The sequence below is a fragment of the Solea solea genome, chromosome 19, assembly GCF_958295425.1.
Source record: "Solea solea chromosome 19, fSolSol10.1, whole genome shotgun sequence".
NCBI classification, from domain to species: Eukaryota; Metazoa; Chordata; class Actinopteri; order Pleuronectiformes; family Soleidae; genus Solea; species Solea solea.
The window spans coordinates 9,277,584-9,305,579 of NC_081152.1; the positions used below are offsets into that span (position 1 = coordinate 9,277,584).

The 27,996-nt window shown below is 39.8% G+C and overlaps 1 protein-coding gene across 3 annotated transcripts; it reads left to right on the forward strand.

Moving 5' to 3' along the window:
* The first annotated feature begins 4 nt into the window (after nt 1-4).
* Nucleotides 5-27,996, forward strand: ccbe1 (collagen and calcium binding EGF domains 1). Of its 3 annotated transcripts, none has more exons than XM_058618161.1 (11): nt 5-531; nt 646-726; nt 20,033-20,085; nt 20,294-20,428; nt 20,889-21,026; nt 21,885-21,991; nt 23,024-23,126; nt 23,418-23,557; nt 24,999-25,034; nt 26,576-26,611; nt 27,147-27,996. In XM_058618161.1, the coding sequence occupies exons 1-11, from the start codon at nt 428-430 to the stop codon at nt 27,411-27,413; spliced, it is 1,200 nt and encodes a 399-aa protein (XP_058474144.1). In that variant the 5' UTR covers nt 5-427; the 3' UTR covers nt 27,414-27,996. The 3 variants fall into 3 exon arrangements, with proteins under 3 accessions (XP_058474144.1, XP_058474143.1, XP_058474146.1); XM_058618160.1 differs by having other exon boundaries at nt 7-531; nt 21,882-21,991; XM_058618163.1 differs by lacking the exon at nt 646-726 and having other exon boundaries at nt 407-583; nt 21,882-21,991.

The following is a 27,996-nucleotide window of genomic DNA, read 5'->3' on the forward strand; positions in this document are numbered from 1 at the left end:
TGAGGCAGAACGAGTAACTGGTTAAGTTCAGTGTTAGGATTTGAACTGTGGTTAGGTTAACGTTAGGGTTAGGCATGATTAATGTAGGGGACAACGCTTTGTTTAGGCTGTCCAAATGAATGGAAGTCAATGCGGTGTCCTCAGAAGCGCTAACCTGCGTGTGTTTCTGAAAGAAAACACAGTGAACCAATGTAGACACGATGAAATTATTCAAAAAAAGAAAAAGAAAAGAGGGAAAAATGTCGTTTTGGTGCCTTGGACGAAGCAGAAGTACGCTACAAGAGAAGTTCATTGAGCAGATGCAGCTCCTGAGTGAAGCGTGTGTAAGTGGGAGGGTCTGCAGCACCACTTCACTCACTTAAGCGGCGCAGAGCTCGTGAGTGCCAGTGTGGATTACAGACAGCACGCAGGTGACTGGACCGATGAGATGATACTAAAACACAGCAGGAGTCCTCTTCTGCTCACCGTCACCTGCATGTACTTCTCAGGAGGTCTGCTCTGGTCCTACCAAGAAGAGGATGTCAGTGACGGGTAATTTTAGGACATGGCAGCTACCAAACAGCAAGGGGACCACCAAACCAAAGTAAAGTGCTTAACTTTGATTCAAAAATGTTGTTTTTTTTTTGTTTGTTTCTTTTTCCACAGTGAAGAGTGCTCCGAAAATAACATTTCTACAAGTAAATACCCCTGCGTGAAGACGTCTGGAGCAGTCACGACGTGTTTCAGGTAGTGAGACTCTTGGATTCTGGATCAGTGGTGTGAAATGATCAAACTGCAGTCGTCTGTCTGTTATAGTGTGCCTCTAATCTATCATGTAATGCTATTGGAACATATTTACTTTGTTTAACGCTGGACACAGACAGAATATTCAGTTGCTGTTCAAATAACACTGTCAAACTGTTTTTGTAAACATTGCTTGGACAGACAGGCTCTTGGAGTTTGATGCTTTGACATGGGCCTCCAATCCAAGAACACTCATTTTTATTCCTTTATCGTCTTAATTCACATCAACAGTTTTTTTTTGGACAATAATCAGGACTACCACATGGTCATCATCAGTTAGTTCAACGCCTAAGTTTGCAATGCACATGACGTGTAAGACTTATGGCTGACTCATGCATGTGGTTAAGGCATCATCGGAAATGCTTCTCATTCACTTTGAAAGGATCCAACGTTGCCAACTTGCATTGTGGGTCTGCTGCTTTGCTTTGCTCGTGTTTGGTGCATCAGAAGTTGAGAAATGGGAAATATTGACTTTGTTTAACACTGGACACAGTCCTGAAGAACCAAAGTCGTTGACAACAAGCAAACTTTTGTTTTTTAAAACGCTTTTAAACACCCCCGGTGCTCTTTCTTCTTTTACTATTACCACGCATGTGATTAAAGTATGTTCAGTGACTCAGCTGTTGGTCAGAGTTGCAAAATGTTCTTGCTTCCAGCATTAATCATTAATCATCCAATTGCAAAACAACATGGTGTTCTTTTTAATCGTGTGTAGATTTCTGGAGACGCATGTCTTCTTAGTTTCACTCCTTTTGTGAAATAAAGAGATCATAGCAATATTGTTAACCCCTGCAGATTAAGTTGTTAGAACCCAATCTGTCTTTGTTTTAAGTGGCTGTTTTAAAGGGGGGGGAAAAAAAGAATTTATCTAAACATTTTGAAAAGAATAAATGGTTAACGCATCAGAATGGTGTTTCCCAGTCTTTATGATTTAATGAAAATGAAACTGTTCAGATCAAACACCACACACTGTAATTCAGGATAATTAGATGTCCTGTAACTTTGAAGAATTCTTGCTACTTTTACAGGGAACTTCATTTCAACTTTTTTGGCAGTGATCTTGATTTACATGTACATAATCTATTTTTGCATGTGCCTTTCACGGAGAAAAAAAAACAAAAAAACACCCAAGAACTCATGCAATGTGAAATTGTTGAATCTCTCTTGTGAAATCTCTTCTGAGGTTTCATCTCTGCATAACTGCTGCTTGTGGTTCAAGCACACAGTGACATCTTGTTTGATCTTCGAATCTCAAACACGCTCTTAACATAATCCTGTTGGTTTATGATTATTGGCTTTGGTCACGGTTGTTTCCCTCGGTGTTTATTTATAGATGGAAAAAATGTTTTTCCCCAGAAGCCAAGATAATGCGTCCTGTGGCACATTTCAGTTTACCTGCACAGTGTGAGATGATGACTGTCCATCAGCCTTTGCAGTGGGTAGTAGAGAGGTTTTTTATTGTTGTGCCAAAATTCTTTTCCATGAATGATTTAAATTTCATAAAAAGAAGAAGTGAAGTGATTTTATTATCGCAAACAATAGAGTTGACACAACACTCAGGGATCAACAGTGGTGTTGGGTGCCTCGCTCAAGGACACTTCAGACATGGATTTTGACGTTTGGTGACCTTTTGGCCCCGTGCATGCCTTCTACTTTTACCTCTTCAGGCCACAACTGCCTCTATAAGATGATTATAGCATTTGCATTTTGTTTTTTGTTTCTTTTTGGCATGACTTAAGTAGTTCAAGAGCAATCAAGCATGATTTAAGTTGACACGATTCAATTGCCAAAGAAAAAAATGTAGGCTCGCAGTATGGCATTCATTAGGCACTCTGTAGAATATCACTGTGTCTTCACGTCTCGGAACATTTTCTTGCTGCTGAAATCTGCTGTAAACACTGTCAAACCGTTTTTGTAAACATCGCTTGGACAGACAAGGCTCTCGGAGTTTGATGCTTTGACATGGGCCTCCAATCCTGGAGCCTCAATTTATTTTTATTTTTTTCTTAATTCAACTTTATTGTTGGACAATCATCAGGACTATCACATGGTGCTCATCAATTAGTTCAACAAGTAAGCTCACAGTGTACATGCCTTATGGCTGACTCGACACGTACGCGGCGGAGGCATCAACTGATATGCTTCTCATTCACTTTGAAAGGTGAGACATCAAGCATTGCCGACTTGCGTCGCGGCTGCGCCGCTCCAACTTTGCTGGGTGCATCAGAAGTTGAGAAATGTTCAACATTCCAGTCAAATCACGTTTATTAACTTCAACACCGCACGGCACTCTTGGACTGGGCTGTTCTCCCTGTTGCAGCGATGTTTCTTTGGCAGACGAAGCGCACACATCAATAGTGGACATGGCAGACATCACCATCACCATCACATGCACATGAATAACTCCTGGTTATAACCGTCAGAGACACTGCTCTGCTAACCTCTGCTAACTCATCAGTTTTACACTGATCGATTCAACAAGTTGCAACATGTGAATTAGTGGGTTTTAGAGGTGATGGCAGGGCCTTATCAATTTCTTTTTTTTTTCCTTTTGGACTGAGCCAGGTTGCCTGTCTCCTGCTTTTTGCAGTCTATTTTAGTTTTATATTTGACAAACACACTTCCTGAGCCGAGTGTATATGAGCGGAGAAGAGAGGACCAGATGATTGGATTTTGAAAGTGGCCCCCTTCTGTAATGGCATGCTTCTGTGTACGCAGTGAAACACTCGTCCTTGGAGCATTTAGCATATTGTGAAACGGCACCAGAGGCCACACCAGAGACCCAGAGAGCATATGTCACAGAAGAACAGAAGTACCAGTGCTTCAGCTGAGTCTCTCACTCGGTTCACATCACATGTTATTTTGACTTAAACGGTGCTAAGTAGCATTTTCAGGCGTCACACTACATATTTATTTACCCGTTAGGTTTGCGAGCTGCAGTGTTGAAAGTGCTCCACCTTCCAATAAGACATGAGAGGCTGTGTAGGGCTCTTGTTAAAGAAAGCCTGCGATTGCAACAGAAACGCTTTGCTAATTTCCAAAAGAGGGTTTGATTGAAATGATAAGGTGAACCGTTTGTTCAAATTTGGCAACATCAGCAGTGTGCCTCGCTCAGAGTTCAGCTTATAAATCAGTATGTTTTTGCCTTTGAAAGGTTTTGTTGGTGGTTATTGTTTCTTTGCTGTGTTGGCCTCGGTCGTCATTGTTGGCCATGCTCACTATGTTATTGTCCATATATTGTGCTTTATCCAAACCACTGTAACAGCCTCAGAAAGTACTAATCCATCACTTTATTTTGCCTAGGGAATTTCCATTATGTGGCTTGCATCACTGAAAAATTAGTGAAGTGTAATTGTGAAAGGATTTTATTGGAGTCTCTGCTTTTTGTTGTCCATGCTCCAGCTGCCGTTTGAGGTTTTGCTCAGCAGTTACGCCAGTTACCCTCCATTCTCCTGCCTTGTGACACAGACCTCTTGCAGGGAAAGTATACCTGACACCAACTGCAAGTCATTGAGCTATAAAGGGCTTAAAGTCACTGCTGAAATTGTTTCAGCATTTCACACAGTTTACACAGAATATAGATGTTTTTCTTGCCACTGAAATGAACTTTCTTCAAACAAAATCTCTAAAAATCCAAGATGAGAACCAGGTGTAGTTTGTTACCCATTAGTGGATCAAGACACATTAATAACTTAATGTTTATAACTTTTCCCCCGTGACGAGAGGATACATGAAACGGTGATTACACTAGTTTGATTTATTGTGTGTATGATGACAGGCTTACCTACCCTGTACGGCATATGCTTCCCTGGAAAAGAAGCAGAACACAGAGTGACTCTTTCCACTCTACAGCTGTAACAGTTGCACATAATTGATGATGTGTGGCGTGTGTAATTGTTGCATTGTTATTTCTCCAAATAATCCTGGTGCCACAAAGCATTTTGTTGTGTTATTTACCGTAATCCGTTTAGTCCTCCACTCGTCAACTCTGGAATTTAGGGAAAATTCTGATTCACGCCATTAGGAAGCAGAGGATAACATTGCTTTTGCCCCCCAGTGAGATGGGATAGCCATGATACTTCACATGCACTTGGCTCACACGAGCAGTGCTTGTGTCCCATAATGAACTTTATTGGAATGCACCTTTTTTTTTCTTGGACCTTCACTTTATCTCTCGTTTTTATTTACTCGTGTCGTTTTTCTCTTGGATCAGGAAATCTAAAAATATATCAGACTGCAATTGAATTTCCTTTGACTGTATATCAATAATTGATTTATATTTCAACTTCCAGCTCGGTTCAAACACAGCGGGGGAGCGACTCTGTTCCAGTGAAGTGATCACATAAGTCTGGTTATTCTACTTCGCTATGAGGCCTGAAGACTCTCTTGTTCCCTTACTTCCCGAACCTGTTTTTCACATCACATTTGAATGTCTTCAGCACCTTGGAATAATCCTCTCAGCTGGATTTACGTCCCCTCTCCCAATTCAGACAGCTCTCAGCTTTAGAAATACTCTTGAGAGTTCTTCGTTGTGCCTCCAGTGATTGTTCGCTCGACGATGCAGTACGACACAGTCCAGTAGACCCCAGTCACTGTTTGTCCTATGGTCTACTACTTTTTGTGATGCATATGTGTAAAAAAAAAAATCATCTAATGATTCATTGATAAAGATGAGTTGCATCTTTTGGGGGGAATTTCTTGGTGGAAAATGTGTAATTTGGAAAATACTCCAATGTATTGGACACATATTCACTCTTTTAAAGGACATATTTTAGTGATTAGTCCCTTTAAACAGATGCCTAACTTGTATATAATTGCTATAATTATTTGATAAATGCAGAGTGGTTATTCCAGGATCAAAGAATTCAAAAACTCCACATGGAATATTATTCTGTGCCTCTCATATTCTCCTTAAATGCCTTTTATTAAGCACAGTTATCAGCCCCATGGTGTATATTACTTGATATAAAGCAGAGAATCAGTAAGTAGGCTTTATTTACTTGTCAAGTCTTGCCTACTACAGTATTTGAGAGAGAGAGAGACTGAAACTCACTTGCTGTAGCTGTAATGAACGCTTTCCTTTTAAAGGTTTCCAGAAACACAGGATAGGTGCCAACACAGGCACAGTTTGGATTTATTAGACCCACATTTATATTTGTACAGGAACAATTTTTAGATTTAAACCGCAGATTACTTTTTCGAAATGACATTTCAGCATTGCAGATTTGCATCGGCGAAAAAAGCAAAGAAAAGTGAAAGTGCATCACGTTAAAGTAAATAAATTGTCTGAGGAAGGAGCATGGAACTAATCCAAGTTGTTTCTCAACAGCCCCTTGAGGGAAACGGAGTTCACCAGAATTAACCGCAGTAGATGCAGAATCAGATAACACTGCTGGAAATCGCTCCGCTCGCAAAATACCTGAAATAATTTATCATACCTGGCATCATTTCTCTGTAATGTGCCGTAGAGTATGAAAGTTAAAGACGGGGTGAGAGCTCCTGCCGGTCTAATGCACACAATAACATCACACAAGCAGCTCTGTTGATGAAATGCAATCAAGTTTCGATTTTGCAAGCTCCTCAAAAATGTGCGAAGGGACTAATGCAGCCAATGAGCCTGTAGTCGGATACCTCGCGTAATTCATCATAAACCAAATGTCCTGTCAAGCACAAGATGTCAACATCTGTTTTCAATCAATATTCACAAAGAGGATATGAAGGCTGTTGGCTGAAGTTGGCTGTTACTGTAGTACTGTACTGTAGATTCAAGGAGTTGACGTGAATGTGTGGCATTTGAATTGCTCTGACACGACAGCTCCCACATCATTAAAAGTAAAAGGAGGGGAGGTCAGCTGCCATGGATGTTCCTAGGCTGTCTAATCTGAAGGCTGACAGATGATGTTCTTATGTTGTTATTATTATTATCATGTTTTATTAGATTTTTTAACCTTTTGGTTGAAGCCTAAGCATGTCATAATCTTTAACATAAGCACCAACCTGCCGCAACATTCAGTAAGTATCCATTCAACTGGATTGACGAGCACTAGTGGGGAATTTACAGGCTTCGCTTGGTGGTGATGCACTCCCCTTTTGAGTGTGTTGGTGTTAGTTTCCAGTTTAGCTTGTTGCCATTTGCTTTTTCAACTCATCCTACTGCACATGAACTTCAATTCTTAGATTGACGCAGCATAACCGTGGTCTCATCAGTCCAAAAAGAATTTACCTGCCTGAGTTTTATTGCTGTTTTATTTTTCTGCGTGTGAGCGTCCAGGCTCGATTGAGTATAAATCATCTGGCTGGAGTGATAGTCTGACTTTGACAATATATACTATTGTATAATACTACTATTATTTGTCCAAAACCAGACTTAAGTTGACCTGCTTCCCATTACAGGGGGGATTGTATCAGGCTATTGTGTGTGTGTAGTAGAGTTGTTGGGTCACTTCTAGTAATTGCATGTTAGATGAAATGAAATTTGTGCTCATGTGCATGTTCCATGGATTACATGAAAAGACAAAGGTTTTAGTCTATGTGATGGTTCAAATACTATTATGTTATCATCTATGACTTCAGGAGTGGGTGTCCTGAGATCTTAAATAGTTATTCTTTAATGAGTTAAAAATACTAAACTTAAATTAAATTGGCTACATGTACGATTATGTAAATATAGTTTAAAATGGGTACTGCAAGGGTTCAAACCCCTGCATTGATCCTGTATGGATATTAAATGGTAGAAAATCCAGTAGGAGCATGTGATTGGTCAAATCCTTGTGTGATATATTTAGCTGAGCCCCGAGCAGTGTAGATGTAGTGTTCTCTTTTTTAGATTATTATCATAAATTACGTTGCAAGGGCATTGCAGAATTGTCAATGTTTAAGCCAAAAAAAAGCCAACTGTACTTGTATATGTGTATATGTACCAGCTTTTAAACTATCAAGAAACTTGGTATATGATACCGTCATACAGTGAGAAGAGTTACACAAGTGTGTAACATAATAACTAGGGCTGTCAAAGTTAACGCAACAAAACAATTTAACGCACTTAGCGTTAAGTTTGTTTACATCTGGTGTACGCTGACCTTTGACATGAAAGCTGGGAATTATCCACGCAAAGCAATCACTTGCCTGCTGTCAGTCAGATAGGAGAGACAGAGGTGGAGAGAGGTGAGGGATTCATGGGCGGAAGGTTTCATTTTGACGATAAAATAAAAGTTACCTGGGTCTCGCGGCACAATTTACTGATAATGACTGTAAAGAAAACAGATGCGGGACTAATTGCTGTGATCTCGTTCATTCTCTCTCTCTCTCTCTCATATTGAAGAAAAGCAAACTTTTAATTGCGATTAATCTAGATTCGTTAATGTCAAAATGTGAGATTAATTAGTTAATTTTTTTTTTTTTATCTATTGACAGCCCTCATAATAACATAACAATCACTTTTGCCCATCTGCTGCCTCATAGAACTATTACTGATGTTGATATTATCACATTACGCTCAAGAGCCAGCAATTAAGGCGTCACAAAGAGGATGCTGCGTCTTTGTGCCATAATTTCAACGGCAGCTGATTTAATAAATGACTGGCTCGTTAACAAATGACTGTGCTGATGGAGGTTCTCACAGTCAGTGTTGAGCTGTGGTGTGAGTGGGAGTGGGAGGTGGAGGCGCTTCATCCTCCACGTGAGGGTCACGGAGCCTCTCGAGCCAAACCCAGCAGAGCTGGACACCCTGGACAGGTCACCAGTCCTTCACAGGACCAACATACAGATGAACAACCATTCACTCTCATATTCACACCTATTGTGTCCAAAAACTTCATGCACAAATACCGGGTCACAAACCTCGGCCTTTTTTTGCTGCCAGGCAACCGTGCTATAGCCACTACACCGCTGTGTGGCTAATGAGTTAAATTTGCATTCGTCATCCGTCTTTTCTCCAGTAGGGGGTGTGAGTGGGAGTGGGAGGTGGAGGCGCTTCATCCTCCACGTGAGGGTCACGGAGCCTCTCGAGCCAAACCCAGCAGAGCTGGACACCCTGGACAGGTCACCAGTCCTTCACAGGACCAACATACAGATGAACAACCATTCACTCTCATATTCACACCTATTGTGTCCAAAAACTTCATGCACAAATACCGGGTCACAAACCTCGGCCTTTTTTTGCTGCCAGGCAACCGTGCTATAGCCACTACACCGCTGTGTGGCTAATGAGTTAAATTTGCATTCGTCATCCGTCTTTTCTCCAGTAGGGGGTGACAGTTTACAAAATATTTTGATAGCACACGCGGTATGTTGACTTTATCTTGTGAAGTAGCTGTTTATCTGTGTATCTAATGGATGAATCGGCATTCTTTTCCCTTAAAAGCACCGAGGTTGACACAGTGGGCTCCTAAGTTATCGTAATGAGCGCAGGGGAGGACATGTTAGTGCTCAGGAGCATTCCTTAGTGACGGATGTAGAGCACAAACTGCAGCATACGTCCTTTGTCTCCCTTCACTCTTCTGCCCATGGTGCATTGCACTCATCATGAGTAGTTTTTTTTTTTTTTTTTACAGATCATCAAATAAGGTTCATTCTCAGTTAAACACAAGATATAAAATGATTCCTTCCCCTTTTCACCTTTCACTCATCAGCCGTCCTTTGTTTCGAGTAAACACAGACATAATTTGTTGAGGTTCTAGAAGAGATTTACAAGTGAACCTTTGCCGGAACAGAGTGTAATCACACATGGTTCCACACAAATGCATTTGGCCATCTGTTTCTACTTGAAACACTAGAGCAATAACAGGCCTTAACCAGAAAGACCAGGACTTCAGATACCTAATGTGTCTCAAAACCTGGGGGTACTTTGACACCTCTCGCTTTGATGTTATTGACTTTTTTTTTATTATTATTTGCAAACACTATATCAAACAGCGTGAACCAGTTGCTAATTTAAGTATTTTTATAATAACCTTAGTATTTACCAGGTTTATTTTGCACCTACACCCCATCTGACTCATTTCATAATGGTTAATAAATGTATATAACATATTTATTTTGATATTCAACAATAATCTGACCTTAAATGTCAGTTTTAAATACCTGGAGTTCTGTGTTATATCCAACATACATTGCATTGTACAATTGATTTGTGCCATGGTGATGATTGTGACCTTGTGGGGTTTGTGTAGATCTCAAGCATTTTTACTTCTCTAAATCATATTTCTTTTTTTGCTCTTGTTTCTTTTGGCTGATGCTCACTTACCCCTCTGTTTTTATTCCATGGAGAAGAGCAGTGTGGTCACGTATTTGGTCATCCCGTGGTTTGACAGTGGTTTAGAGCTGTGGTGATATGTAAACCACAGGCTGTGGTTTCTCTGCCTCCGTGTCTCTGCTCTGTATCTCTGTGACTGTGCTCCAGTTGAGTTCAGCGTGTTTTTACGTTCTATTTTTTAAGAAAAAGGGATATTTTAAACTGTAGATCATCCATTGCTGCAAAATGGGACCTACTAGACAAGTTCATCTGTTATTTAAAAGCAATTAGGTGTGTCTTTTTACTCAATGTATTTTTTATTTAATGATTTTTTAATACTGATTGATTGTTTTTCCAGTGCTCGGCAACTTGAAGCCTTCATTTATTGTCTCATTAGTAAAAGGTATGAGCTGGTAATTTATCGGCACTGACGGAGGGCGACGAGCCAGAGGAAATGTTTGGCTGTGGCATTCAACTCAAAGTAAAATAAAATTTTAGATTGTAAACAGCTGCAGCAATCACAGATTATATCACTTATTTCAGAAGAGGCTTCATGTTTGGTGGTTTTTTGGCAGCGTATATGTTGCCCCTTCCACTAAGAACTGTAACAGTATTCACCTTCACCACGACCTTCAGCCTCCATCTTTCCATTTAAGAATGTCAAAAAGGTTTTATTTGTAAGAAAATGTGCACATTTAAAAAAAAAAAAAAAAAAAAAAAATGGAGTCATTTTAAAATTGTAATTTGAGTTGGCCATTGTGGGCTAATTATTTATGTGCAGTCCCAGGACGCAATATTACATTTCACTACACGCAAGTATTAAAATAACATGGAAACCACAGAGAGCCTCAAATGGGCTAACACATGTCACATACCACACATTTCACTTACCTTATACACGCTGTGTCATGAGAACATATGCAACGGATAAAAGAAAGAAAACAAAAAAAGGAGTGAAAAACGATTTGTGAAGAAATACAGTAAGTGAATCACATTTACCGTCTATACTGCAATACAACTCAGGGATAGGCCTTATATGGTCACTCAGCAGAATGTAAAAGGTTCAAATGAAGCAGAGGAACCATACGTTGAGATGCTTTGGGGCTGGTTTTGCATGTAAACCAATTTACAGGACAAAGAGAGCACAAAGAGCACAGACTCCGTGTGAACTGAACTGAAATACAGCGGTAGGGTTTATGATGATGCTCGCCGCTCGCCATCAGCAGTGCTGTCACTAAACACACGAGACTCCTCTGTTAAATATTCAGATTTTAGACATTTCCCTGGTAATTGGTGGGGAAAAAAACCCCACTTTTTTAAGATTGTTCATTGATAAGTCTTGACATCTCTTCCCTTTACTTTAGTCTAGACTGAGCAAAGTGGTTGGCCAAGTCACATGTGTATTCCCACCATATCAGAGGCTTGATAAAAAGAGGAGAAATTTAAATATAATCCAGCACATCTTCAGTCAAACACACCAGAAAAACTGGACACCTAAGCCACTTAATGTCAATGATACACATCCCATGTTCTGAAAACAAAAATAGTATAACTCCATGTGTCTTTGTAACATTCAATTTAATGTACTTCTCCTGAGTGGGTTTGCTGCTATGCCATTTCTGTTGCTGTGTTCAATAATGAAGTGTATTGATTGCTCTCATGAACCCACTTGAGGTCCAGTTTTCAAGTAACTTGAATGGATTTTACATTTACATTGAAGCCTCTTGTTGAATTTACAGCACTTCTCTTGTTTTATGTCTCTTGTCAAACCCTCAGGAGAAGGTAGTGTCATGGTAGACTAACTTTGTCTCTACATCTGCTTTTTAGATGAAATTTAGATCGTTTATGAATAGAATTGGACTCGAACTTACATTTCTACTCTGGGGTGAAATATAGTTCTTATAAAGGCAGATAATCTGTCATTAACTACTGTAAATTTCACCTTCCAGGAGGCCAGTTCTCAGAGGACCAGTTTTCTTTAAATCAGTTTTTTTCCATATATGCATAGAAGGGTTGTCTGTTCTTCAATATTTCAAAGATTCCTTTTCCCTGAAGTGGAAGTCGCACACTTCCACGGTAACCTCCGAGTTTGACAGTGACTGGAAATATCTGGATTCTCTCCAACAGAGTGGTTTGATTTAGGAACACATGGAAGTGCTGATGATGGTTTACTGTAACAAGCCACAGATATCAGTGCTCCGTATAATTTCCTGAGGTGTCAGTATCTGAAACATCACGCACACATGAAAATGTTTAGGAATCTGAATAAATGTGACACAAGTACAGGTAGATTTCACTTGAGAGCATGTGGCCAGAGTCACATTTCTTTTGTGTGACGAAAAGCAGCTTGGAGAGGCAGAAGCTTGAACTGCCTCCGTTATAGATGACAAGTACTTTGGCTGGATCTGCTGCAGTGCCTTGCTTTTGTCAGTTCCATTGAAATCCTGACATTTTTGTACGATTATGTTGATACTGGCGCAAGAGAAGTGTTGTAAATGGCCAACAAATCTGCGAGCAGCAGTTTGCTATTAGGCGAGAGGTCTTTTTTCACTTGATCCATTTCAGCCACATATTGATCATCTGCCATGAATTGTAACAATCTTGAAACTCTTATTTGGCTGGCCATTTGGTGAGACATGCACAACTCTGCTTTTTTGGAGGCCTGACCTTTCATGTTGGCTTGGTGATGTAAACTTCACACATAATCCTTACCGGTTCATGTAGTCATGGATTCCGAGCAGGAAAACAGATTGTTTTCATGAATGATCCTGGAGCAGGCATGAGGGTTTTTTTGTTGTAGATGTCTGGACACACATTTTATTGCTGAGAGTTGCATATAAATATCATTCCAATCCAATGTATTTTTAAAGCACATTTAAAAACAACTTTGTGGACCAAAGTGCTCATGGATAGGGTGACTATACGTCTGGATTTAGGACAGACAGTCCAGACGCAGCATAACTTCCAGTGCTCTGAAAGTGGTGTTGATCAAATCTGTCCATACCTCCTCTATAATGTTGTTTTTTCGAGAAGTTTATACATGTATCGGTTCCTTGGTAACAAGAAAACCCTCCTGGTTGCTGCATGATATGACGCAGCTTTATTTATTTGTTACATTTATTTTGAATTTGCATTAAACGAAAAGATTCAGGAGGAGCGTAGTTCTAGCGCCTTTTTTTTTTTACAGTAAAGAACCATTCCGCTTTCTGGCAGTGTGTTATTTACATATAAGTGTAGTAATCAGTGAAGACTTTGCAAGGTATTTTTCTTGGATATCATTTTGGTTAGTTTGAATTACTCTAAAGGATGATGCATCTGATGCCTACTGTGTGCAAGGTCACAATTGTTGAGCTGCATGTGGACGTTTGCCTGTGATTCTGCACAGACCGTTACAGCAAGCATATGAATTTGCCTTTAGCCAGGTTTAGTCTACAGTTGGATTATAAATTCACTTGCTTTTTACCTTCCAGATATTGCTATTTTGATTGGATTAAAAATCCAGCTCAATATTCACTTTGGATGCACGACATTGGACTTAACGATACCAATAACGACGTATATGTTTTTCGTCCAACTGTAGAGGTCATTTAGTCTCGTCTGTAGTGAAATTAACACATCTTTCGCAGCAGGCGTAGATATAAATGTACTTAATTGAGCAACATAAATAATAAAAAAATAATAGTTTTAGAGAGCGCCAGAATATAAGTCAAGGACGTGGCGACTTATTAAGCCTACTGATGAAGTCATTAACATTCACTAATATTCACTGCATAATATATTTCAAACCTGATGGAGCATTAACAAACACTTGGATTAGAACTTGAGGATTGGAAATACCGAATTTACTTCTTCTTTTTTTTGCTAATTGCTAATGTTTCAAATTTCGATTTCAGTTAGAAAAAGTTTAATTTTTCAGCTTCTATCTAAAGGCAAAAAGGTGAAAAATAACATTTTGTCTCTACATTGAGCCTCGTGATATTTTTACACATTTACTTTCTCAACCAAAGTCAGTCTATTATGCTTAACTAAGCAGCTGCTTTGAACATACAGATACGACAATAGTTACTACAGTAACAGCTTTACATTCACAGCAGCATATTTTCCTACTTGGCTCACATTTATCTGTCTGTCGTGTTACCGCTGTGTCACGTGGGAGACAATGAAAACAAAGGGGCAAGAATGGAAAGTGTCGTTTTGAATGGGTGAAGTGTAATTGAGCATGCATTTGCACAGTTGTCAAACTTTGCTGCATGTTGTTTTACATGAGGGGCCTTAACACGGAGGAGCTGTGGCACTGTTACAGGCAGTGACCTCAGAGTTCATATAGTCATGTTATTAATCTACTCTGTTAGTGATGAGAGAAGCACAATTCATTCTATATTTTGAAGACTTGAGCGCTTTAGATTTCATCACCCAGCCTACAAATAGAAACAATGGCACAGAGAGCAGCTCAGATGAAAGCTCTAATGAAGTGTTTTGAAGATTATGTGGAAAAAGTCTTGTGACCCCACTCTTGCCTTTCTTCCCCTTTGAAATGGTTCTGTAATTTTGTTTTCCAGTTGCCCCGTTTGACTGTTCAGCAGCCTTTTTCCGCACAAAATCCTTTTGGTTTATTTGAGACATAAACAGAGTTTAAAAAGTGCACTAAATACAACATTTGTGACAGGGTCATCGTGCGGTCAATACCCTCTTGGAGCTCCATTAAGTTGTTTTGCATATAATATCCAGTCTATTGACTGCACGCAATGTGACAGGGCTATTTGCCGTGAGGAACCCACAAGGAGTTATCTCATGTGCAGCTCTACTGAGCCTTTTTACCCTCATCAACCTCACAGATTTGGTGTAATGGTTTGATATGCCTGATGGATGAAGATATCTGCTGCAAAAAAAAAAGGTGATAATGTGTCAAAGCTGTGTGTCTGGCACCGTGTCCTGGAGCTCTCCTCTTCCCCTCTCATTGGCCTGAAAACTGTTCCTGCAGCTTGAAAATATCTGTGTTTTGTTTTCACGACTGGAAATCCTTAAATAGCAACAGGTGGGGGGACTCAAAGTTGCATAATCTTGTGTTGCTCTGCTAACTGCTTTTGCACATGTATCTGGTCCCATCTTAGCACAACACCAGACATCATTACAACTTCTTAAAACATTCGACTTGCATAGCAGAGGGATTGTGCCTTGTCTGGCAACTGGCCAGATGTCAGCTTGCGGAAAAAACACATTTCTCCATTACTGTTTACCTTTTAAAGGCATCCCCCAAACAATCTTTCATTAGATTATAATTAGTCACTATATTGTGACCTAATATAGCTGAAGTAATAGCAGTGCATTTGAAAAGGGGAGTACGTGCACTGTGTTTTTTTATACTCCTTTTCTGAGAGTGTTTTGTTTTTCCCAGTCTGAAGATTTAAGCAGATTTTGTTTTTGTTTTGTTCCTATAAATGCATTTACCTCAGGGAGATATAATTCTGGATACATCACTGGCAGGAGTAAATGTCCTCCGTAATAAAACTCTGCTTAACTTTACCTGCTGTTCGTCATGAGTGTGTTTACAGAAGTTGGACAGATTTTTGACGCGTTGGACGTCTTTTTCTGACGTAACGCACCGTCTCTATCAAAGCCAGATCAAACACGTGTAGTGCAGTGCAGGAAATGATTGTTAATCAGTGTAACTTCTGCTTAAGTTGTCTGAAGTCTTGGAGACGTGTGTGTGTGTGTGTGTGTGTGTGTGTGTGTGTTGGAGGTAAACTCAGATTGAATCATTGTAAATATTTTAGATTAAAATATTGCTGCTTGTAACTCTGTGAATGAATCAGAGTGTGTAAGTCTGGTACCCATGCGTTTTTTGTTTTATAATCTTTAATTTGTGATGATTCTGTTGTTGTTTCCACTTAAACGTGTGTGTGTGTATGTGTGTGTGTGTGTGTGTGTGTGGAGTTCAGTATTATTATTATTTTACCAGACAAAGGCAGGCTGGCCCACCATGTTTTTAAGTAGAGGTCCTCTGTTTATAGGGTAATTAAAGTGCGTATGGCTCACTCTGGGTTACTGAGGTCAGACTAATCTATGTCTAGATGTCGACGGGTAGGTGGGAATTAGTTTGGGGGGGAGGTGCAGGTGCAGGTGACCATGTAAAATGATATGGATCACTGGCAAAATGAAATTGCCTCTGGGGTGAAAAAAGGCACAGGTGGCAAAACAGGGAGTGTTTGTGATGTCTTGATCATTCAGCACAAGTGCAGGAGTTGCAGGATAGTGTGTGTGTGTGCGTGTGTGCGTGTACTTGTGACTTTCCCCTCCTTGTTCTCTCATTCATGAATATAAATGCCATACATGTGTTTTGGATTTGCGGGCTGATTTGCATAAAACTCATGAGCTGGCACAGGACTGCAGTGTTAGCTGTTGTTATTACACACTTTTTTGTATGACAATAGAAGTCAGTGTTTAACTGTTTGGTTTGCAGTTGTTCAGTCGAGGCGGGCTGTTTAATAAAAGTCAGATATTGTCAGAGACACTTGCATAAATCCTCACAAAACTGGGAAGTATTATATTATTTTTGTTTTATTTTGGATTATTGTACCGTGTAGGAGGCAGATGTAAATGACCGCTACACTTATGACTTGACATCTGCTGTATGATACGAATGAGCTCTAATGTTTCCTCGTTATCTCCGAGACCTTTCATTTCTAATTCTGGACAGATATTTCACTCCCCTAATATAAATCATGCAGTTGGTTTGAGGTTATTTTGTAGCTTTACTGCCCCGGCCTTCAACTGCGCGTCTTTAGACATGTTGTTTTAACCTGTGGTTAAATGTCATGTCATTACCATTTCAATTGCCTCTCACTCTGCCTGTTGTCACGTCCACATGTGTCAAAATATAAAAAGGTCGAGAAAGGGACAGGTTAAGGAATCAAGTATTACATTTATCCACATATATGCATGTGATAATTTAATGACACAATAAGGAAATAGTATAACATTTCAAATTAAATTCCTTAATTATAATTGAATAAAGATGATGCTCAGTAAAAATGAACCCCGAACACAGATGTTGGTCCCGTTTCCGTGGGATGTTCCATAGATGTTTGTTTTCGCACGATTGTTCAACCCACCCTGGTTATTTTGCTAAGCTGTTTATTTGCTATAAGTGTCGTCTGTTCCCGCTGAGATGTTATTGTGACATGGAATATTTGGGTCACACAGGAAACCATCCTCAGATCAACTTTCTCAGGGTGTCCGAGATATCACTTCTCCCATCCTCCGACACCACAACACACTGTGTGCTAAAATCACAGAATAGTTTACGTGGTGCTATGTGCCCTTGACCCAGTGGAATTTGGCATTATGATGAAGTGTTTGAATTTGTGTTTTATTTTACTTCTTGAATTGCAGTTTTTTTAATGGATATACTGGAAAAACTGCATCTCTCACACTGCACGTGGCTTCCTCTCGTCTCACATATAGGGCCTCTTCAGTGGTGATTATTCCAGCTGTACACTAACTGGAGGAACTGAGGTGTTGAAATGGAGGTTAATATTCTTCAACGGTGACTTCAAGTGCAGGGAGGGAAGTCCTTATTTCCCCTCTTTAGAAAATAAACATTCAGTTGTGGGGGTAAATCAGCTCTCTGTTTCTCTGTATGTTGTGTAGCCTTCACAATGACTTTAAAAGCACTGCACAAGCATTGTATTGCACAGCTGCAGAGCCAATTATTAATGCTTTTTTAAAGGAATACTTCACCAATTTGCATTTAGCTTTGTATTACAGTAGTTTTTTTGAAAAATTGTGCTTCCCAATCTCAGTTCCCCCTGAGCCGAGAAACATCTTCATTCTTTTTTGTTACATGCCGACCAGTGACACAGACGTGCAGCAGGCGTCACATCCTTACTAGAGATCATAATTAATAATTACAAGTAGCAGTGCATGAAGTTAAACTCAGGGATCCGTGTCTTAAAGTGTCTGTTCCAAGTCTCTAATGGTGCATTTTAATAAAGAGAGATCTCATAAATCAGTCAGAGAGCATGTTCTGCTTTGCTTTCTTTTCTCTAACATTCATTCAAACAATTACCTCATATCTTCTCTTTATTTCTGCGTGTTTCTGAGCGTAGTTTTATGAATCAGTATCAGTATCTTTGACATGACCTTACATTTTTCTACCAGCACCTCCACCACCAGGTCATAAACTTTGCTTTATTCCCAAATACTTGCACCGCTAATGACATTCCTATCAATCTTTGTGGTGTGTTTTTTTTTTGTTTTTTTTGTGGCACACGACCAACATGCTGCACGGTCTTGTTTTCCTACTTGGTTGAGTGCAGTTGAGTCTTGTTGCATATGATAAATGAACAGTCTGCATTACATCATTTGTGTTTGAATGCTGTTGAGAAAAGGAGGGAGAGTTTACATTAGATGAAAAATCACCAATGGATCCATAGGCCCCTGTCACCAGAACTGCTCCTGAATTATTGCACAGTAAGAATTTCACTCTGAAAATGTTTCTGAGTGCACTGCAGTTCAATAATTTCATATTTCAAACAGATTTATTTCCATCACCTTCTCTTTGAAAGTGAGAGCATGTGATTATTAACAGTGTAAGATGACTTATGCTAAGTCTTGCATTAATATGTTCTCATCCAATTTAATCCAAATGTATTTCTACATTAAATACATTTAAAAACAACAAAGTGCTGTACATAAATGCATAAAGCTGTGAAACAATGTACCAACTAAAAAGCAATAAAAATGAAACATAAAACCAATAAAACACATCCATAAAAATATACAACATACATATATAAAACACTAAAAACTGCCAACTCTTACATAGTCAGGGAACACCAAGGAGAATAAGTGGGTTTTCAGTGGAGATTTAAAAACAGGCAGTGTGGGAGCAAGCTTTGATCTTGACCAAGGTCCCACAAGAAGTGATTTTTCTGCAGACCTCAGTGATCGTGACTGTGAATATGTGTGTGTGTAAAATATCACTGAGGTAAGATGGGGCAAGACCATTTCAGGCTTTGTAAGTAAAAAGCAGATTTTTTTGGAGAGACACCCGCACAGGAGTGATATGCTCTCGCTTGCGTGTTCCAGTCAGTAGACGTGCAGCAGCGCGAGCGGGCAGCCTGGCTAACGCCAACAAATAATCAAGTCTGGTGGAAATAAAAGCATGTGTGACCCTCTCCAAATCAATAAAAGAAAGGAAAGGCTTCATCTTCACTAAAAGTCAAGATGAAGCCTGAAAACCACAGGTTTTGTACACGGAACAGAATCCAGAGCCACCGGGACACCTGGGACACCACTTGGTCCAAACAGTATGAGTTTTGTCTTGTCTTCATTGAAGCTGAGAAAGTCCCTGGCCATCCAAGGGAAGGGGATAAAGGGAATGAAACGTGTGTAAGAATGAAAAGAAAGCAACAAGCAAATATTTTTAGATGCTGGAAATTCTCAGCATCTGATAGAGGATTTTACAGTAACTGTGATTCAGGGGAACGTCGTGAATGAGCAAGCAACAACAGGCTGCAATAAGATAGAAAAGCCACTTTCAGATAGCAGTGTTTTTACACATTTGTGAGGACCATTGTGAGTACAAGCGCATTCACATACGTCACTTTAAGCCTTTGCTTGTCGCTCTTAATCGTGCACAGCTGGTGGCACAGCTGTCAAAATCGGTTTTAGCCCCTGAGCCGCATCTGTCTCAACAGCCTATTTGTCAGATCCACTCTTTTGGATTTAGGGTTAGAATAAGGTTTAGGTTCGAGTAAGGTTTGGGGCTTTAGGTTTGGTTGTTAAGGTTGGGGAAACGAGCAGTAATTTATTCCAACAAGTGTCCTCACTGAAAAGTTTTATCTGTGTATGTTCCACATGAACACAGCGGCAATAACAGCTGGAATCGCTGCATCACATCAGTATTGATGTCACATGTCAACACATTATGTGAAAATATGGTGTCTATTATGTGGATGTTGAAGTTTGGTTTTTTTTCTTCTAACATGCAAATCGATTTGATTATTTTTGCAGGAAGAAATGCTGCAAGGGCTTCAAGTTTGTGTTGGGCCAGTGCATTCCTGAAGGTAGGGGAAAAAGACTGTTTGGATGTCCATGGATGTGTATTTGTGATTATTTTCCCCTTCCTACTTGCTTGAAACTCACATACTATTTAATGGACTGTGACAAGCATGAAAAATGAAGGGAAGAATCTGAGAGATACTGTAGATGGCAAGTAGTGCTTGGTTTTCTCTTGGGTCTCCTTGTACTGAAACCCCTTATTTCTTACTGTAGATTATGACGTGTGTGCTGGCGCCCCCTGTGAGCAGCAGTGTACTGATCATTTTGGTCGAGTTGTGTGCACCTGTTACCCTGGCTATCGCTATGACCGGGAGCGCCACAGGAAGCGAGAGAAGCCCTACTGTCTGGGTGAGACCTTGTACAAAACCTCCTTGGAATAAGTTGTCTTCTACAGATTAGGAAATGCTTCATATTCTCAAATGTTCAACAGGTGACAGCGTCTATTAAGACAAGACATTTTACCTTGCTTAGGTAAAATAATATATAAATGCTTTAAAATTTTAATTGCCTGATTTTCTTTATTTGGTATTTTAATGCAGTGGGCAGGTATATTTGACTAACCAGTTCACAATCCTTTTTATCTTTGTTGTATTAAATTTCATTGGAACTTTGCTGTTGTTCAGGTTTCAAATGAGTTTCTTTAACCTTTTTAAAATATTTGTCATGTATATAATGTCATGTAAAGCCATATGGACAGATGACTTGATCAAATACCTTCTTTACCCTTTTTTCCATGAGCTGTTTCGTGACACTGTATTTCAGCTAATGTAAAACGATGAACTCATGTCTCATTTTCATTTTGTCTCAGACATTGACGAATGCGCGGATAAAAACACGACAGCATGTCCTCAGATCTGCGTCAACTCTGTGGGGAGCTACAGGTGTGAGTGTGAGAAAGGCTTCTTCCTTGAAGAAGATGGTAAAACGTGCACCAACGGGGAGAGAGGTGAGAAGAGATATCGTCCACATTGTTATTTGTTCTGTGTGTGCACGTGTACAGAAGAGAGAAAAGCGGGTACTAACACAGACACGTGGTAGTCATTACACATATTAGAACAGTGCTGTCTCCTAAACACGCTGCTGCCCCAGAGACTCCTGATCTCTTCTGATTTGTAGGATGCATTTGAGGAAAGTCGTCACAAATGGTCCAGACATAAAGTCAAAGTCTATATTTTGCCCCGCGTTCAGTTGCCAGTGAAGCGGTCAGAGGTTGTAGATTTGCTACTTCCTCCCTTGAGTTCATCTTCCATTATCTGCTCAAACATTTCAGGAGAGTGAGAAATGATGGTTCATGCAGTCATGCCCCTGCTTCATGTGCTTCTTTGGAACACAGTGGGGAAAATAGTGTCCAGACACTTTCACTCATCCATTTAATATATGCATGCTCAGAGTAGGGTCCATTCACAGGCCAAAGACATATACTGGAGAACTATATCCAGCTTTGTGCTTAAGTATATTGCCGTGTGTTGCTTCTCTTGGCAAGAGAACAAAGGGGATGAAGGAGACTATTATTTTTCTTAAATGATTTATTATTGTGATGATAATATTGTCTTTTCTTCTTCTTCCAATGGCATTTCTTTTAGCACTGCAGTATGTCACTTTTAAATGTAAACAAATGTCAGTCTGCTGTGTTTTGATCTTGTGTCTCGCTGTAACAATGTCGCACTGCTGCACAGGGAGGTTGGTTGGTTTTATGTCAAGACAGACGGAGGCAACTGCAGTGAAACGAGACAGCTTTTGAAAGCAACATCTCTTTTTCTACAACACACACAAAAAGAAAAATGTCTCCCTCGATTCCCAGCAGTGCATCTCTTTGAGAAATCCGACAATGTGATGAATGCTGGAACCTGCTCAGCCACCTGTGACGACTTCCACCAGATCAAGGTGTCTGTTCTGCAGCTTAAGCAAAAGGTAACGCAAACACATGAGGCAAACACAGTCAAATATAAAATTGTATTCATGTCATTTAAATTTGGAGTGCAACATTCACGTATCTGTACTTTAAAAAAAAAAGGCTGAATACATCCTTTACAGTAAGTAATTCATTGTTAGTCGATTGGTTGATAGCTTGTATGAATAGACTGTTACAACATGTGTGATTGCAGAGTGTCACTCTTACACATGATGTATGTCCTGCTTTTCCAGCCGTGTGGTCTAGATGCTCCTGTAGCTGTATTATATATTCATTTTTTTCCCCCCAAATGTCAGATATATATGTCAGTAATAAGACTACATTACTGTAAATGACTTGTTTTTCAAGGTTATTGTCTGAATTTAAAATTACAGTGCAGTTCAAACACTACTGAGTGTGTGTGTGTGTGTGTGTGTGTGTGTGTGTGTGTGTGTGTGTGTGTGTGTGTGTGTGTGTGTGTGTGTGTGTGTGTGTGTGTGTGTGTGTGTGTGTGTGTGTGTGTGTGTGTGTGTGTGTGTGTGTGTGTGTGTGTGTGTGTGTGTGTGTGTGTGTGTGTGTGTGTGTGTGTGTGTGTGTGTGTGGCATAGAAGCAAGGCCTTTAGCCTGTTTCCCTGTGGAATTGCCAGATCCACATGATGTTAGATGGAGATCAAAGATAACTTTCCCCCCAAGGTTGCCATGTAGCATATAGAGCATGGTTTCTCCTGGTCATGCTGAATAATGTAAAGGGGTCACCTGGCCCTCCATCTGTCTAGGTTACAGCTTGTATCAATGTTGCAGATGGAAGATCACCTTTCATCTTCGCCACAGTACATATTTCAACATATTTCCACTTGAAATTGTAATTTTCTCCCCGTTCTGTTTGACAGCCATTTGAAGAATGAAGAACACATGAGGGATTTGGATAATTAATATTGTTTCTAAATAAAATTGGGGGGAAAAAAACTTTACTTTGATGAGACAAAATATAATGTCATGAAGTTGGTCGTTCAACTTTTGTGAATGCCGATGTTTCTGCATGCTTTCTTAAGATGGCCATGCTGTCAAATAGTGCAGATGTCCCTGAGCAGATGACCAGTGAGAAAATGCCTGCCATGTTTTTACCGGGTCCTCCAGGACTCCCTGGCCCTCTAGGTAAGACTCGCACAACAGCGTCCGGCCGATATAGTATTTACTGTTTTCATCATGGTTCAGTTGTATTAATGCAATTCAGTACAAACAGTAATTCACCAAATTCATTGGATTTTTTCATTTGGGAATTATGAATGTGTGCACCAGGGTTTGAGGCAATCCTGTAGATTATTTTTCACGGAATACATTAAAACTTTATAACCCAACACTGCCATAAAAATTTCCCACTGTACTGTGCATACTCTTACTTTAGTTTTCTCTATAGTCCACTGATATCTGTCTGGGTTATTTTAGGAGATCCAGGACCAGAAGGCCCTCCGGGACTTAAAGGTCCATCGGGGCCACCTGGCCCTCCTGGTCCTAGGGGCTTAATGGGGCCCATTGGACTCACGCCAGACCTGTACCACATCAAACGTGGCCTTCGAGGACCTGTGGTAGGTTGATATGTTGACGTTTTTCCTTGACAGTTGTTCCATTTTAAGAGAACGTTTTACTCAGAAACTTGCAAATATTGCATATAATTTGCCATATTTATGATATGTAATGCCACAGGTGTCTGAATAAGCAAATGTGCATGTATCCTGACTGAGTCATTGTAGGATACTGTAAACCACACTTTTGGCCACCTTTGTCTTCTGTTGGCCCAATTCCACACCCCTGCATTGTGTTTTCAGGCAGAATCACCTAATTAATCTGGAATTTAATCTAATCCGGAATGCAGTTAAACCTGGAAAGGCTCTTTAGATTCCAGTTGGAGTTTTTATGGGGTTCTGGGTTTTTACTTGCCAGAGTAATTCAGATAATTTAGTAATCCTGCATTGTGAGACAGGGCCCAGGAGAGTATTTGTGTGAACTGGACAAATTGCTTGTGTTTCATTTGACACACTAGGAAAAAAAAACACACACACACGCTCTTAAAAATGCATTCCATTTTTTTCAGGTGAAAAAGGGATGACACATAGTAATGGCAAAAACAACAGAGGACTGAATCCATTTACAGCTGCAGTTGTTTTTTTTGGCTCGGTGCATTTTTGTCTTGCCTGTGAGCGTGAACACTCACTCACAAATCAAAAATGTGCAGGAGGTGGCCAGGAAGTCATACTTTTCGGGGGGATTTTTTTACGCTTGTATTTTTGCAATGAATTCTACATTTATTGCATAAATACAGGTGTTGTTGGCGTGATAAATCAGTGTTGTAACCCTGATAAATCAGGCAAACAACTCCTCCAGTCGTACCACGAGCTGCATGAGGCGGAACAACGGGAAAAGTGATGTATTACTTACCACAAGTGACACTTGTATTTTAATTTCCAGCTCTTTATTTCTTTTGTGATCTGTTAATACATTTAATAAGTATACATGCTGGTGAGGTCTGATTTAGAGGGAGTTGTCCTCTCTTAGTTTGCAAGCACTGTTGTGCGGTTTGGCAGACAGATCTCATGTGTTTCACTGACAACGGCTGTGGGATAAAGACTTCCCACCAATCAGAAAATTGCCCTTCCCTCTTACGCAATGTCATCCCTCTTCTGAAGTTACGACTATTCCACGGAAGAGATCAAAACAGTCTTTACCATCAAGCTGACGTCACTCAGAAAATGGCCTGCAGGCGGGCACAGACTTAAACTTGCACAATCTCTTCTGCAGTGAAGATCTTAATGTTGTGTTTAAAGTCATTTCGAGCAAATGAGATTATACTGAATTGAACATGAATCCATTTTGTTCCTCTGTGTGCACATGTGTCACCATGGTACCAAACACGCATACAATCACGGCATGCACGTCCACCTGACTTTGGACTAAGAAAGCAAACTGACACAAACTTTGATTCAAACATTCAGAAATTAAATGTTTTTTATTATTATTATTATTTAACAGGGCACTCCAGGAGCACCAGGAAAGGACGGCCTAAAGGTGAGATCAAATCCTAATATTGTCATACCTGTTCTTTTAAAGTTTCATACTTTCTTCTGAGTTTACAGGGTAAAAAAAGCACACAACAGATTCTAGGATGCTAACAAATCCTGTCACCTGACAGCCAGTTCCTTAAAATGATAGGATCACTTAACTAGGTTGCTACAAGAGGAGAGAGAAAACCAGGCTGGTGACGGTAGTTATAAATATATAAATACAAGAGCAGAGCAGATAGATAAGTATTTGTAGATAGAAAATGACTTTGGTAGAAGTTGAAGTCACGTTTTATTAATATTACTTAAGTAAAAGTATTTAGGTATGTGACATTTACTGTACTTAAGTATCAAAAGTCATTTTCTGATGTAAAATGTACTTAAGTTTTAGAAGTATAAGTATTAAAAAGTAATTGAGCCATGGTAGCTCAGTGGTAGGGCTCTGCTCATTTCTGGCTCTGCTAGTCTGTATGTGTCCTTGAGCAAGACACTTAACCCCATGTTAAAGTGGGTGAATGGGTGAATGGCTGTAGTGTAAAGCAGACTAGAAAAACGAAATACAGACCATTACCAACTCTTCTTCTTCTCACTTTATTTGATTGTAACAAGTAATAAAGATAGTTAGAGGAAATGTAGTGGAGTGAAAGGAAAAGTTGCAAGAAATATAAATAAAGTAAAGTACAGATACGTGAGTTTTGTACTTAAGTACAGTAACAAAGTATTTGTACTTTGTCTATATTTTTGATGAGAGATTGTGTTTCTTGTCATCAAGAATTTCCAGTAGTTATCCATAACTCACTGATTCATATGAGGTATATAAAGTCTAGCAGGGTTCCTGTTTGCTTAGCTTCTATATTGTGTATGGAACATTTCAGATGCTTTGTCTGCCTTCTTGTCACAGCACCTGTGTATATTCTTTCAGCTCAACTGGGATGTTTGTGTGGTTAGAGTGGAGGAGGATGGTAATCTGTCTCTCCAAGTAACAAATCCAAACCATCTGCCAAAACACCCACAGCCCCAGTGTGACCCTGAGGCAGACTAATAACCTCAGTAGTCGGGTCAATGTGTGTGTATTTGCTACCGTGAGTCAACAGACAGCCATGACTCTTCAGTCAAGCAGCACTTGTCTCAGTTTTTTTAGAGGAATTATTTTTGAAATGCATGGATTTCCTTTCTTGGCAAAAGTCACAAAAATGATGAATGTCTTTATTTACCCTGTAAATATCTTACAATTACACCAGTTTTGCTCAGCTTAAGGTGAAGATGGATCCAAGTTCGTCTTGGCTCACTGAAAATACACCAAAGCTCACTCAAAGGCACACTGTAAAGAAAAGTTGGAGTTTTGTGGGAAGTAAAGTAAAGTCCTCGAACCTTATTTCACTGTTAGAAGAGTAAGGTTTAGTTGTGAATTAAGGTGCTTGTGGTGACTCTCAATCTGATCTCAGCTTTCTCTTCCTACTTCTGTCTCTTAAACTTGTATATAATCAATCCCTCTCTTGTTTTCTTCATAATGTCCTTCACCTAAACTATTTTGTTTGGATTCCCAAGGGCGAGAGAGGAGCTCCTGGGCCTGTTGGACCACCGGTAAGACTTTACTCTATCTAAACCAGTCATGTCCAAAGTCCAACCAACCTTTTTACGGCCCGCAGCTTCAGTTTTATCATGTATTGTTTGAGCCAGGGACAGAAAATCAGTCATGCGTCATCCCTGTTAGCTCAGCACAATAAAATGATTATAAAACCGTGCATTTGTATGTAACTTGCCTTTAAAAAAAAAAAAGAAAAAAAAAAAGGTCTTTAGTGAAGAATTGCCCCCCGGGAATCTTCACATTTTCAAATCTGGCCCTCGTTAAAAAAAAGTCTGGATACTCCTGATCTAAACCCTTATTTGTTACGACTTTCCAGAACAAAAGTTGAACTAAAGCCCGACTAGAAAACACATCACTGTGAACGTCAAACACCACAATTACTGCTCATGTCCACTCTCCACTGACCAGATTGTATGTTTATGTTGTAATTTGTTAAGTCATTTCTTTTTTTAAATGAAATGCTTTATTAAGATGATCAGTCACTTTAAAGAAGAAAAGTTTTTTTAAAAGTCACTTTTACTTCACTGCTAGGGCCCACCAGGCTCTTTTGACTTCCTGCTCCTGCTGATGGCAGACATCCGTCATGACATCGCTGACCTGCAGAGCAAGGTGTACGGCCGACCGATGCCCTCCCCAGTGGACGACTTTGCTGCGGTTCCCGACGGCTGGAGGGACAACCAGGAGAGTGTAGATACAGGGTCTGGTGAGGGCGATGAAGAGGCTCCACCTCGAACAAGCGGAGGCTCCAAGAGGACCAAGATGAGGAAACGAGCACAAGAAAGAACTGACTTTGACTGAAATATTTAAAGAGGGTGGATTTAAATACTGTGTTCAGATGTAAATACTGTGGCTTGTATTTTTATTTAATTGCCCTGTAATTTTTTTTTTTTTATCATAGATTTATTTTTGTATAATATACAGGATGATGTGTTTTCTTTTCTTTTTTTTGTTTTTAGCGCCAAAGTCACCATGGCCTAAACCAGCTGTGGCACTGAAGATGCTGCAAACCCTTTTGTTTTTGAAGAGAATTTTATTTTTCTGTAGAGTAAATGCATTTTCTGAGGGTCATAGCATCCTTTCACTGAAATCTGATGTTGTTATCTCCCATGAGGATACCCCCCATTTCCAGAAGTTCCACAAAAAGACTACCACTCAAAGCAAAACGTACTTTTGTGCTAAATGTTAAATTGCAGCACATTTGTGGCATTCACTGTGGAAGGAGAGGTAAGCCACACTAAAGGCGCTGCAGCAGAAACCCTACATATACCTGTGTTGCTGAACGAGGCCAGTTCAAAGCTGTCTGCAACTGTAATTTTGAATTTCCATCAGAAATGTATGGTTTCTTCACAGCGCCATTAAACATGTCACTCATGTTAACAGT